This window comes from Melanotaenia boesemani, chromosome 17 (assembly GCF_017639745.1).
Source record: "Melanotaenia boesemani isolate fMelBoe1 chromosome 17, fMelBoe1.pri, whole genome shotgun sequence".
Classification (NCBI taxonomy): Eukaryota; Metazoa; Chordata; class Actinopteri; order Atheriniformes; family Melanotaeniidae; genus Melanotaenia; species Melanotaenia boesemani.
In genome coordinates, this window is record NC_055698.1 from 12,435,446 (window position 1) to 12,449,588 (window position 14,143).

General features: G+C 38.9%; 1 protein-coding gene across 2 annotated transcripts; it reads right to left on the reverse strand.

The window, feature by feature from the left end:
• Nucleotides 1-331: 331 nt before the first annotated feature.
• On the reverse strand, nt 332-7,147 carry LOC121656313 (gasdermin-E-like). Of its 2 annotated transcripts, none has more exons than XM_042011345.1 (10): nt 6,912-7,147; nt 5,406-5,638; nt 5,129-5,321; nt 4,735-4,912; nt 4,462-4,582; nt 3,624-3,758; nt 3,168-3,289; nt 2,822-2,984; nt 2,650-2,720; nt 332-2,346 (listed from the first exon to the last, which is right to left on the reverse strand). In XM_042011345.1, the coding sequence occupies exons 2-10, from the start codon at nt 5,614-5,616 to the stop codon at nt 2,131-2,133; spliced, it is 1,410 nt and encodes a 469-aa protein (XP_041867279.1). In that variant the 5' UTR covers nt 5,617-5,638; nt 6,912-7,147; the 3' UTR covers nt 332-2,130. The 2 variants fall into 2 exon arrangements, with proteins under 2 accessions (XP_041867279.1, XP_041867278.1); XM_042011344.1 differs by having other exon boundaries at nt 3,609-3,758.
• Between the last annotated feature and the right edge of the window lie 6,996 nt (nt 7,148-14,143).

Below are 14,143 nucleotides of genomic sequence, written 5' to 3' on the forward strand. Positions count from 1 at the left end.
TACATGATTAAGAAATTTATGCATATTTTAATTAATGCTGTCCGTGTTTTTCTCTTCTGATTTGAAACGCTATGGGTCAGTGCTACTTACTTTGCCTTTAAGACATTTATAAACTACTAAAAGAACCTTGAAATCAATCCTGAAACGCATGGGGAGCCAATACATCAATTTTAAAACTGGTGTGATGTGTTCCTGCCCTCTGGTCCTTGTCAGAGCTTTTGTTGATTATCTGGATGTATAGCAATTTTCAATAATTTGCAATAGAGTAATGTGTCAGAACCTAACTGGTTTTGCAGATATAGATCATTCATGGTCAGAGAACAGAGAGAAATGGTTTAATCAAGTTTAATGGAAAATACTTGTGGCACACAAAGAGTCTAAAGCAGGAAGAACAGCCAGAGACTGGATAGATGCATTAAATAATTAAAATTTTGAAATAAAAAGTTGGAGTAAAAAAAAAAACTTTTATTACATCTTTGTCCCCTCGGAACTTCTAACAGGCAGCATCATCAATGATCCTGATCTTTATATATATATATATATATATATATGTCCATTGCCCAACGTGCACATACAAAAAATCACAAATAAAAATAACAAGCTAAGGTATACTCCATATTCTATTTAGCTAGCAGTGAAAGCCAGGGAGAAAAAGTGTATTTTAGTCTAGATTTAAACAATCCTAAAGTCTGAGGGCCCCTTCAGGGTCCATGACAGGACCTGACAGTCTGGAAGCTGCAACAGAGAAGGCTCTATCACCTGTGGTTTTTAGCCTGGCTTTAGAGACAGTGTGCTCAACAAAAAAGAAAAAAACAGAACCCAGAGGGAGCATTTACTAAGCAAAACAAACAGCCACTAATATCAACCTCTGGGGCATGCCACAATTTAGAGGAGACACAGAGGAAGAGTGCTGTCTTAAAATTAGAGAAAGTCTCCTGTTGGAGAGACAGGACTAAAACAATTTGATTGGTGTACACTTATTGCCTACATGTGTCTTCAGGCAGGTCCTGGTTCACAGTATCAAAGCCTGCAGACAAGCCTAAAAGTAAAAGGACTCCAGATTTCCACCCAGATTTCAACAGTTAAAAGAAGCTTGTTAAAAACTTAGAAAAGGGCCGTTTCAGTGCTGTGTGCTGCAATTCAAAACCATTTTGAAACTTTTCACCAGGTTTAATTTAAATTAAGGTAAGCAACTTTCTTTAAGACCTTAGACATAAGTGACAGTTTTGAGATACGTCTAAAGTTAAACAGCACATTTGGATCAAGATTAGCTGAACCACAGCATGTTTCAGGGCCGTAGGAAAACAGCAAGACATTAGAGAAACTTTCACAATTTTCACAATACAAGGACCGGTACAAAAAAAAAAAAAAAAAAAATCTTCAATTGACTTGGGATAGTGTCTTGTGGACACGAAGAAGGCATTATTTTTTGGTAATAAAGAATAAAACACTGTTTAACTTCACAATAGAAATTACAAAGTGAACTTCATAGAATAATATTTGATTGAGGTGCATCAATGTAATAAAGTTAAGTGTGTTTTTTTTTCCAAAAATAAATTAGAGACTGTCTGGATTCAGGAGGGGCAACTTCATAAAACATATAAATACAAATATAATCAGTATATGAAACTTCAAGGCTTCAATTTTACACTGTAAAACATTTCTAACAATTGCAAGTATTTCAGGAAATGGTAAATGCCTATAACTTGAGAAGTATACATGAAAAATGGCTGGATAGCAAATCTTTCGTCAGCCCTGGCAAGAAGGAACAGCTTATTGTGTAAATAAATAAAGCTTCTCACTGATTATTGAAGCAAAAAAACATTGTGTGTTAAAAGGTAAAATCTCTTTTTGGATAGAAAGCTCCAGTTTGAGCTCCAAATTCCTTAAAAGTTTTACATCAGATTGCAAAAAGTTTAACTTCCACCCATCTCACATTCTTTTTTATTTTAAAAAATAAAAATATGTATTATTTGTGAAATATGAAAATACATGTAAAAAACTATATAAAATAAAAAAAGTGCAATAACAATATGAGAAAGTCTTGCAAGAGACTACAATAAGCTTATTCTCAATGAGCATTTACAATAAAGAATGGAAAATGTAGAATCTATGCAAATACTATGACCACTACAGCTTAGTGCACAGCAAGGACAGCCCACGAATGCTGAGGACCAGAGAGAGAAATCTTGCATCATTTTCAGTCTCCCTCCACAGCTGCTCAGCCTCTCTTCTCAGTGTCACTCCGATGGTGCCAAGCAGCTGCTCTGCCTGCTGGAAGACCTGCAGCGAGATGGGAAGATAGTGGATGGAGAGAGGCTTGCTGCTCTCCTTTAACCTCCTCAGCTGGTGAGACAGAAACACACAGTTAGCCTCAAAATTATTCATACACTCAGGGGTATAAATCATTTTTAGCCTAACTGTAGCTACAGTAAATAACAGAATACTCTAATGATTTTTAAATATAATATGATATGAAGTCCTGTGTGAAGCGGGAAGTGGTTGGAACAAAAGTTGGAACCAGATTTTTTAATTTGTTTTATAAAGTAGATGTACTATGTTAATAGTGAGCAGTAAAATGTTGTTACTTTTAGGCATAATCAGTGCATTTTTATAATAGTTTATAATAAATAAATCAAGTTAACCAACCAGTTTGTCGAAGGCTTCCAGAAAATCCGGCTGGCTCTCGCTCAGAAAGATCAGAGTTTTATCTGGCAACTCTGCACAAACAAGAAAAAGGACATACAACAAATCTTATGAGTAAATTAATAATATTAATAAAAATGTTAGCATTTTTTTTATGTCTAGAGTATCCTCTTACCTTCCATGGCACTGACCAGCAGGTAAGCTGCATTCAGGTATGCAGGAACATTTTCTGTGAGACTCTCTGAGTCCTGAGGAAGGATGACGGCATTTCTTAGAATCTCTGGCAGCTCTTCAGTAAAGGATGTATCGACTGTTTCCTGACTGCACAACTTCTCCAGCTGTTAGAGAAAAAAGTAAGAACAAGAAGAAAGAGGAAGGAAACAGAAGAGTCTTACACAAAAGTCACAGATTTTGACCTCAGTGGTGATTTTAAAGTAAACACAATGTGCTGATTTAGCACATTTATTATTTATTGAAGTGATCTACAAAAATATACAAGACAGTCTATTGCTGTCGCTTACCATACACTGCAGATATGACAAAACCGCTCTGTCCTTCAGAGTCTCTTGGAGCTTCTTGATTAATGAGCATCGAGTTGACTGAGGAAGCTCAGCTAGAGGAGAAAGCTCCATCTCCTGTGATCCTAAAAGATAGCAGAACCAGATGAATGTATTTAATAAAACTGAATATTACACCTTTGTATTGCTTTAACTTTATCTTCATTCTTACTATTTCTAAGTCCCAGCTGGTGCAACAGAGGTGCATAAATAAAAAATAAATAAATTTAAAAAACTGCGTTGATACATCAAAGAATCCACAGTGATGTGTGTTTGAAAGGAAAAGGAAACTTCTTCAGTTCCAGCATTTTAATACAGTGTTTTACTTCCTAATGATAATGACCACCTATAAGCTCTGCCCCTCTTAATTACTGGGAAACAGGCCAAATATATGAATGGACAAACCATCATGTAGCACACCCTGAGATGCTTTGTCTTGAATTGTGTGTCCGTTGATCTTGCCGTCCACTGTAGTAAAGGAATGATCGGGCGAACCGTACGCTGAGGCATTGTCCTCCTCAAAGCCTCCGATTGTGCTAGGCCGCAGGCATATATCTGAAAATACACACGACATCATATATCAACAAAAAGAGAAGCAAAAAAAAAAAAAAAAAAAAACATCTGACTGACAACAGAGCAAATTGTTAGAAATGATGAAGTAAATGTTTACTAAGTAAGGATGTTAGTCTAGCTGTCAGCCTAACTTCTCTATTTGATGCATGACAACCTTCTATTAGAAGATTTTGTTGAAGCAAAAATACTTATAGTTCAAATACTTTGTATTCGTTCCTTAAAAAATCATTTAAAAAATTATTTTAAAAAAAGTAGAATATTTCCATTTATCTCATTTCTATACTCCCATTGTCATATTCAGGGTCATAGTGGAGGCTGAACCCTATCCCAGCTGCTTGTGGGCAAAAGACGAGTAAAGCCTGAACAGATAACCAGTCCATCACAGGAAAACTCCCAAACTGATTGAGAAGGCCTGATAAAGCATAATTATGAGATAAAGTACAGATAACATTTAAAAAAAACACCCATCCTTACAGCTGGTTAGTAGCTGAAACACACACAAAAAAGCAGAAATACACAATAACGTTAAAGAGAAAGACCAGATATCTGAAAAGAGATGTTACAACACAGAGGTGTTTCTGGACATTGCTTGCACACATGGCCAGTGGGAGAAAAACATAATGGTGAAGTGATGTTTTGAGTTTCAATTTCTTCTCCAGACACTAATTGTAATACACACACTCACCATAGTGTCCATTTTTTTTTATCTCCAGCTCCAGTATGCTGTATGCAATGACTGTACCCGAGGGGATTTCCAAGGAAATGTCACTGTTTATCTCAATGTTGTTGACATCCTTCACACAAACCTGACAAAGAACACATGCACACACAAGCATGTTATAATTGTTTAGGTATTTTGTATTATTTATGTGGAAATATTTTAAATTCAGCAGCCATAAGTAAATGAGACATATGTCAAATATAATGATCGCAGACAGATCTGATTTTCATGTCACACCTTCACAGAGCTCCCCAGCAGCCCCAGCAGCCCGAGTACCGCCCGAAAGGTGCACTGCTGCTGTTTTGTCAGAGTGACAGTGCAGGAGCTGGTGGTGAGGATCCTCTCCTTTACCACTGCCAGCACTTCAGCACGCTTCTCCAGCTGCTGCACCAGCACATGCTGCATGTCCACTAACCTGGTGCAAAGAAAAAGAAGCTCAAATCTGCTCCCTCTGATTTCCATCAATGACATAATCACTAAACACATGGAGTCATTGAGTAGAATGAAACATTACACCACTGTCTTTACACAGTAGTGGTGTTAGTTAATGTGTGATACATTATTAATGAGCTCATCACTCTGTCGCCTTCTGCTGACAGTGCAAACTTTATAAAGGAGGGTTGTTAAACACCTGTCGTGGGAGTCTCTCAACAGTTTCTTCACGTCCAATTCCTCTTTCTTCAGCTTGCCAAAACATGACTGGAGCTTGGATGTGCCCCGTCCCTCCAGTGCAACGCTTACATGGCCAACGTTTGTGTCCAGAGTCCCGGACTGATCATCACCGTATATCTCCTTATAGGTCAGGAATTCTGCATCAGACACTCCTGAGAAAACAAACACAACAAATGGAAGCATGTCAGAAATGTATGAAGCAGTTCATGAAGCCTGCAATGTGAACTCCTACTTACCAGGACTGAGCACGCTGTCACCCAGCAACAAGTCGCTGAGGGTAAAATCTGTGGGCTGGTATTTGGGCTTCTGCCAGGGCAGGACGCAGTTGCGCTTGACAACAAGTGCCATGGGAGCAAGTTTCTGGGAATCATTTACTCGGGACACGTGGATGAGGCTTCCATCGGGATCAACCTGACGAACAAACTTGGCAGTGGCCTTGGAAAACATGGCCTCAGCAGTCGATGAGTCTCTAAAAAAGAAAGACTTTTCAGGCTTCAGACCACAACCTTGATGTGTTTTCTGAAGGGTGATTTCCACTTGGTATTCTCCCCAGTTTTCCCCACTTGATAAAGTTCATGTAAGACTAAGAATCCCTAACAGAGAGATGTTTGGTATCAAATTGCATGTAGTGACTCACTAAGACAGAGGAAGCATCGAGTGTGTTTATAGCTGTGTATTGATGGCCCACACACACGTGCAAACACACACACACACTATATTCACTTCTTCCGCAGGTTGATACATCATACTATAAATATTCTAATGAATCTGCCAGTAAAGGGGATTTACTTTTTGGTGAGGCAGAGGGGGGAGCAGTAAGTTGCAGCTGTGTATAAACAGCTATCAAGAAGGAGAGGGGGGAAGGGGGAGTTAAAAGGGAAAGATCCTACACCCAAAACATCTTTTCTGAATAAAATCGAGAAAGTTGCCTCCTTCCTACACGAGTAAGACAAACCCTATGACTTCACATGGTTTCACTGTGTTGAGTCATTTAGGATGAATAATTTAAGTTTTTGTAATGTCAGTGCAGACCTTCCCCTAACCCTAAACTTGAAATCCAAAGGCTCAAATGAAAGCTTTCTAAATATTTAATGCTTCTTTTGTTTAGTGTGATCTGAACCAATGAAACAGTGAGGAAGCAGAATAAAAGGAATCACAAAATATGCAAGAACGTTGTGAATATGATAGGCTGACAGATGATGAAAATAAGCTGTAATATGCAGATTTTAGCTGCAAGATGAGGCATGTGGTATTTACGTTCATGTAAAATTCAGATTGTGATTTAACAATATCAGCAAAAATGTTACATATTCTACAACAAAAAGTACTTTTTTCAGAGTAAAAGTCCCTTTTAATATGTTTTCTTGCGCTTCAATACGCTAACGTTTTTTTTTCTTTTTTTCCCCCCATTACAAACTGTAATTAATGAAACTGTCAGTGCAGTCGCCCCCACAGCATTCCACCGATATACACACATGCTTGCAAATTAAGCCAGTGCGCGTGTTCATTTCCCGGCAGCCCGATTTTTTCCAGCCAGTTGTTGGCCAGAGAGTGCGCGCGCAGTGAGCCAACAGCGTATGAGCTATGAAGACCCATGACTTGGCTTATGAAGTTAAATCGAAGAAGGAAAACATTCTCACTTCAAAACATCCAACCACTCCGAGCGCGCGGGTTAGTTGGAATAAAACTAAAGCAGAAACGCGTTAATAAAGCAGATTGCGCAACAATTAGTGTTTATTCACCTTAAATTAGCTTGTGAAGCGTTTCCAAGTTGAGTTTGCGTCCCATGCAATCAGAACTCGTGCGGGTCTGGCTGTCACTCCAGTAATGTCAGCGATGATGCCGTGCGTTAAAGTGGAACAAAATATTCCAAACGTGGGCAAATACGGGTCTCTGAATGAAAAAGTGATAGTCCGCACCCAAACCTCTCGTTCCGTTAAGTACAGCGACTGATCGCGGCTCTGTTCGGTCAGACCAGTGGCTGAATGATGGCAGAAGGACAGACTGTAAAGTAGAGGCTGAACACGCCTCCTCCTTCTTTCCCACTGGAGTTAATTATGATCATATGAATGCACTGTTTTTATCTCACTTTCTCTGTATGTAGGTATCAGGACATTCACATATTTGCCTGTTTGAATTTCTTTTAAATGCCTTCGTTTGATTATTTATACATTCATTTTTACCTTTCTGTGGTATAATGCAGCTGATCTTAAAGTAGGTCAGTATGTCACAAGGCTACACCACATCCAGCCAAGGGAGGAGTACAACTGGTACAGTTTAGTCATTCACCCCCTTTTAATACACAATAAAATGATAAATTACATTTCTATAATTCTGTTACACAGATTAAATAATTTCAAGTACAAAGCTTAAATCTGTGTGTCCATTCCCTGACTTTGACTCGTGCCAGATTTCTTTTGCTACTTAAGAGTTAAAAACTTCAACTTAGAAATGTCTAATTTCTTAAAAGGAATCACATTTTATTAAACTTGAAATGGCACCACTGTCTCAGTATTATGGTGTCTGTATATCAGCATGTGGTGAGAGTGAGATTTAAAGAGAAATTAGACATGACATGTAGTTGCAAGAATGTGTGTGTGAGACGGTGAGAGTGGGTGGGTGCATTTTGTTTGTGACAGGCTTGCCGGTAATGATAAGTAGCAACTAAAGGCTGTCAGGGAGTTGTCATGCAGATGTGGAGATAATTGTTCTCTGCTCCTCTTAATGGATGAGCACACACACATGTAAACAGTCATGGCTGAGGCTTCTGTAATAGGCTACCAAAAACCCACAGACCAGTGTGGAGGAAATGTACATCTTTAAAAGTGATTTTAGCAAAAAGGTGTTAGCAAAGTTTCAAAAATAGCTCAAAAGGCCCATTTTGAGTCTGCACTAACACAATCAAATGTAATATAATAGTTCAAATTAATAATGTTTGCATTTAAAAAAAATAGTTCTTCTGCTGTCAATGTATAAAATCCACTTTTCTAAATTACATGTCTTCAGTGTGTCTACAGACAATGAAATATAGAAAACACCATCCCTTTATTTCTAAAGTTCCTCCACAAATCAGTAATGACCTTCATTTTCATCCAACCATCAAGCAAGTTGGAAACAAAACTGATATATTTCCATCCTGGTTTTGGGCAAATAAAGTAAGTTTTATACATCAGAAGGTGGTGGTAAAGGCTTCATTAAACATGGCTAGAGTAAACACAATAGCATTTTTTCTAAAAGTTCTAACTAACTATCTGTTTGCTTCTCTCCATCCTTCTTATGGGGATTTATTGGGCATTTTTGAACATGGGAACGGATAACATAGACATCACTTTGATATTTACTTGTTACAAAAGTGTCCTCATGTTTTTTAACCCTTGAAATCGTCTTTTTAGGGCGCTAGTTAACCGAGTTTGGGAAAAGAAAAGAAAAGAAAAGAAAAAGCTAGTTTGTATATGGAAAGCCAGTATTTGGGAGAGAGGTTTATCAAAAGATTAGATGACTTTATGGGCTTTGCATTTTCATCAAGAGCTGTCTGCAAAGTTAACCAGAATTAGCCAAAAATAAAATTACATACCTGATAATTAGCCTTACAATTCGTTAGCATTCAGTTCCAAGGCAGGGAAGCAGTTAGCTACAGTTTTCAGGTTGTCAAACTTGTCTGCCTCAACTTAGTTACTTGGAGTTACAACCTAAACCTGAACCATGTTTAAAAACAAAAAACAAAACAAAAAAAAGACACAATTATCTGCTGTAGGACGTGAAACCCAATGCAAGTGCACCTCTGATGGCCACTAGATGTTGTTCCCGTAACATCTCTGGTTCCAGTAGAATCAAATAAATAACTACTATTACAAAATACTAATGAAGAAATATATTTTATACACTCAGCTTACAAATGTCCATTTCCTTCTCAACAGCCGTGTTAAAATATGGCAACTTCAGACTCCAAAAAAAAAAGAAAAAAGAAAAAAGAAATTATACCAAAAGATTAAGGGTTCCAAACACTGGTACGTGTGGCTACGCAAAGACACCATCCCTCTTACTGTATATTTAGGGTTTAGTGAAAATTTGAAAGGGTCAGTGTTGGTAACTTTAGCTGAAAAATTAGGTAGACTAACTTCTCTTGGAATAGCTGCTTGATTAAGACAGATGTTTTAGGAACTTATTTCTTGGCCGTACACTTGTTATAAAACAAAACATAACCCACTCTCAGCAACACAAAGACCCAGGATGGCTAAAACATTACTATTAAGTATGATTACTTAATGGTGGTATTCAGCAAAAGAAGCATGCAAGTTTTTCACTGGCTTGGCCAAGGAAGAGAGAGAAAGAAAAAATGAAGCATTTCAGTACTGATTTGGATGCTGATTGCCATGGCAACGGCTTTGAGGTACTGTGGTTAGCCGTAATCGTTTCACACAAGCATTCACAGTTGCAAGCAATTTAATTTTTTGAGAAAACCCTTGTGGCAGGAAGAAAAGTCCACATAGTGAAAGCAAAACCTTTTAATTAATGGGACAGTGATGCTGACTATAGTACCATTAAAACCTGAAACTGATGTTTTGTATGTCCATTACCTTTTCTATTTCAGTGGATGCTTCTCAGCCATGTGAACTTCTTACTAAATGCAAATCCAATGAAACAAACAATAATAACCATTTTCATCATATTGTTACAATTCGAAGTGTTGCAGTAGATTTTGTCAAACTGACATTACACCATTGCAGGGCAGCAGAACAGAGGACCGTTGTTTGGTGGTTTTACAGTGTGGCGTGTGTGTCTCGTAATTGTGAGCCCAGTAGTTAAGATACTCTGCTGGTGCTCAGCTTTCCACACATTTCCCAGCTTAGCTTTCACTGATTTTAGCTTTATGCCTCACATTCTCACTGTTGTTTTAAGATGAACATCAGCAAATGTGGGCAAAATATCCCCATCAGATATGACCTGTTATCTGTCAAAAATCCTCAGAAAAATTGCTCCTTTATGTCTTTAAAGGAATGTATTTCTCTGTAATGTTGTATGGAGAGAAGCAAATAGGACAGTGTTAGTTCACTGGGATTTCACTGTATGACGTGGTCCTCAGGTTACTGGGAATGTGTATCTGAGCTCAGTCTGCCCGCAGAGCTGATTCATGTGGCTGTGGTGATCCCACATTTCACATAAGCACTTCTGCAATGACCTCATTCTTCATCATATTCTAGGTGATGAAGATTTTCAAATTATATTTAGGTTTGTCAGGTTAGGGTTAAGGTAACATTTTGTTGAGTTTAAATTGGGATTATGTTAAGGTTGAGTTTAGGATAGAGTTACGGTATAGCGATGTGTAATTTCATGTAATAAATCTAGAAATCTGAAGACAAACCCTTCTCTAAATGTGCTTTAAGTAGAAGTTCGCCATTTTGACTGCTCCCACAAGGCTGTAGGTCCAGATGGGGATCTGGACAAATCCCAGAGACCTGAAGACCTGCACAGAACTGTACAGAAATGTTTGGGAATCTACACCTCTTCAACATCAGCCTGAGTCAGAGTGTCAGTGCTGTGATGGCTAAACAGAAAGTTGATGATTGTGGAGCTTTAAGGAGGATGAGGACAAACCCAAATGTTAATTCCATACTGGGAGAGAATATGGAGGTGACTGAGAGCTACAGATGCTTGAGTTCACTTCGAGAGAATATTGGACTTGAAATGAAACAGTGAGGTTGTCTAAAAGAAGGGACATGACAGATTCTACTTCCCTTGGTAGTTTTGGTACTTGAACCCTGCAAAAAAAAAAAAACGATATTTAGGACACACGTCATCTATTTGATTTTATGTAGATGCTTTCTGATTTGTTGTCACAAATTATGCTAAAAGAGAAACATGACTTGTAATAACTTGTAATAATGTTACAAGGCAACACCTGCAAATGTAAACAAGCTGTTTATAATCAGAACATTTCATAATTAAACATTTTTTACAGTAATAAAAGTTTCTGTGGTTGCTTGAAGTCTCATTAACACTAGAAGTCCCAGAGAGGGGTCAATTGACCTTTCTACCTTTACAACCCAGAGATGGGTCGATTGACCAGTAGGATTTTAGCTAAAATCCTGTCTTAAGCTGTGAACAGCTTCTTTTGTTTGTAGACGAGTCAATTACTGGCACACCCCAGGAGGGCGCATACTTAGGGGAGACACTGTAGACTCTTGAAACCTGACTGTCAACTTTTGCCCAAAGCTTGGCTTGAGACACTGCTTGGTCCCCTGAGTATGAGATTGGAGTAGACCTCAAACAGATTCAGAAAGGTTTTCCTGCATTCTGGTATATTTCAAATAATTAAAAATATATTTGATATGATATATGATATATACCTCCTCGACACATTTGTGTGCTTTTAGAAGAAAAAAAAAAGATAATCATTGTGGGCCTTCAATAAAAAAGCAAACAATTTAGAATGATATGACAAAATGATGAATTCATATTTTTTTTAAAAATCACTTTAAAAGGTCCAGCTCTCCTCTTTTCATACAAATGAAAAAATACAAATTTTTCAAAATTTTTGACCAATTTTTCAAACTTTCTAACCCAATGTTCATGTACCTTATGTCCAAAAAGCCCAAGCAATGAACAATTTTGAATATTTAAAATGAACATTTTTTGATTGTGGTGGTACAGGCAGGGTCTGTGAGTAAAATATCCAGAAGCATTAGTGTCTAAGTCAAGAGGGCATAAATGTCAACATGACAAAGATATAAAAGAACAACTGTGAATTTTTTCCAATGCTTTTTATTTTTGTCATAAAAAAAACAACAAAACAGTTAAAATAATGCAAGTAATGAAACAATTTCACAAATATTTACACAAGGCTACAGTGGCATGCCCTTGTGTGAATGGCTTTTCTGCTCTTTCAGCAGTCCGTCTGTGCTAAGTCCAAACATGCTTGGCACTTCCATGGTATCTCCATCCTGCATTTGCCACATGTGTATTTGTAGCAGTCAACACATCTTACAGTTGCGCAATTGTTCTTGCATCGATGGTTGACCTGACATTTTGCCCTTTTCCCAGGGCTAGGTGTGGGAGGTTGCTGCTGAAGCAGTTGCTCCTTATGTGCCTTCTTCTGACTCACATGAGAGTTGGCCAACTCTTTCGCGAGCTCAACCAGGAAGTCCACTCTTCTCTCCTGCACTCCGGTGCATTCCTTATGAAGAACATGAGCGTTCAGTGCCGCCATGTCGATCATGTTGTAGAACACGGCGACTGGCCATCTCCGTGTTCCTGCACGCACGCTGTACTCCCGCACCATCTGGTCCATCACATCCACACCACACTTTGTGGTGTTGTATTGTGTGACAGTGTTTGGCTTCCTTTTGGTGGTATTCTCAGTCTCAACCACATTGTGCATGCTGCTGAGAAGATAGACAGTCTTTTTCCGTTTCGGCGCATATACTGTGAGTGTTGCACCAGTGGTGGAAAACACTCGAGTGGTGAATTTAGTGTGGTCCTTCTGTCTAGTTGACTGAGGAATTTCCCGGTGAATCTTGTTGACTGTGCCAAGGATGGTGGTTTTCCGGCTAAGCAGTCATTGCGCAAGGGACAGCGATGTAAAAAAATTGTCTGTTGTTACAGTTCTGCCCTTATCCATGAACGGCTCCATCAGCCTCATCACTACACTCTCAGAGAGTCTCTCTCCACTGGGACGACTGGGGTCCTTGCCAAGATATGGCAGGATATTGCAAATGTACTTTGATTTCAAGTCACAAGCCAGCCAAAACTTAATGCCAAATTTGTCCGGTTTTGTTGCAATGTACTGCAGAAAACTGCAGCGAGTCTTTGTCGGGAAAAGCTGTTGATCAATAGTGATGTGTCGACCAGGGTTATAAGATCTGATGCAGTTATTGACAAAAGATTCCCACAGATTAGAAATTGCAGCAAACTTATTTGTCTCCACTCGCTCACTGCGTGTGAACATGTTATCAAAGCGTAGGTGTTGCATGATGTTTTGGAAGCGGTTTCGGGCCATAGTAGCAATGATTCGTGGGTTTCCCAGCTCTGCTGACCAATTGTCACGTAGTGATGGAACTTTCTTCACCCCCCGCAAGATAATAATTGCAATAAATGCCATTAGTTCTGGGAGGTTCATGAACCAATCTGCCTGCTCCTTTTGCCGTGCATGCTGAATGGTCCATTCTTGAATGCTACGAAGCATTTCAAGTGTTATAAAACAGAAGAAGCTTTGAAGACGAGTCCGGATACTTCTTCTGGCCTTAGCAGTTGGCTCTCCATCTGTGCCGTATGGTTCTATTGGGGTGAAATTGAGACATGTCCCCAGCTGTTCTTCATGCCACACTGTGCCATCTTTAGCCATCTCTGTCCTCTCACTTCCCAACCGAGCCCTCTTTTCTGGCAGTGGAGCAGTCTCATCATCTGCAAGGTAAACAATTTCACAATTTCAGAGGACGAAAATAGGATGTTTTGGAAATAAGATTAAAAAAATCCTTTATTTGTACCAAAATGGAGAAATTCCAGTGTTGCAACTCACAGTACAGGACAAAGCAGAAAGAAAGAAATTTGTCATACCAAAAAGTTCAATAATAGTTTCAAATCTTACCTGAAGACTGCTCAGAGTCAGAGTCCGAATCCAGCTGAATTTGTATCTCTTCTCCATCTGAGTCACAAGGGTTTGTATCGCTGAGGATCAGGTCCAATGCCTGCTGAGTTGTAAGCCGCCTCTGCATTTTGCTTCCTTCTATTTGTTGGAGGTGAAGCTAGCTACTATTTATCCCCCTCAGCCCACCATCCCCCACTGCCACAGAATTTACCAGACGTTTCAAGGTAACAAGGAGGGGCTGGATGCAATGGGTGCATTCCTCAGGTAATGGCTGCATTTACAAATGAAGAGATGCTAATTTTTGCCAGCAGAGTCGTCAGTTTGGACTAAAGGTCTTTCGACCCTTCTCTGGGACTTTAGGGAGATATCAAAATTCCTGGGACTTCTAGT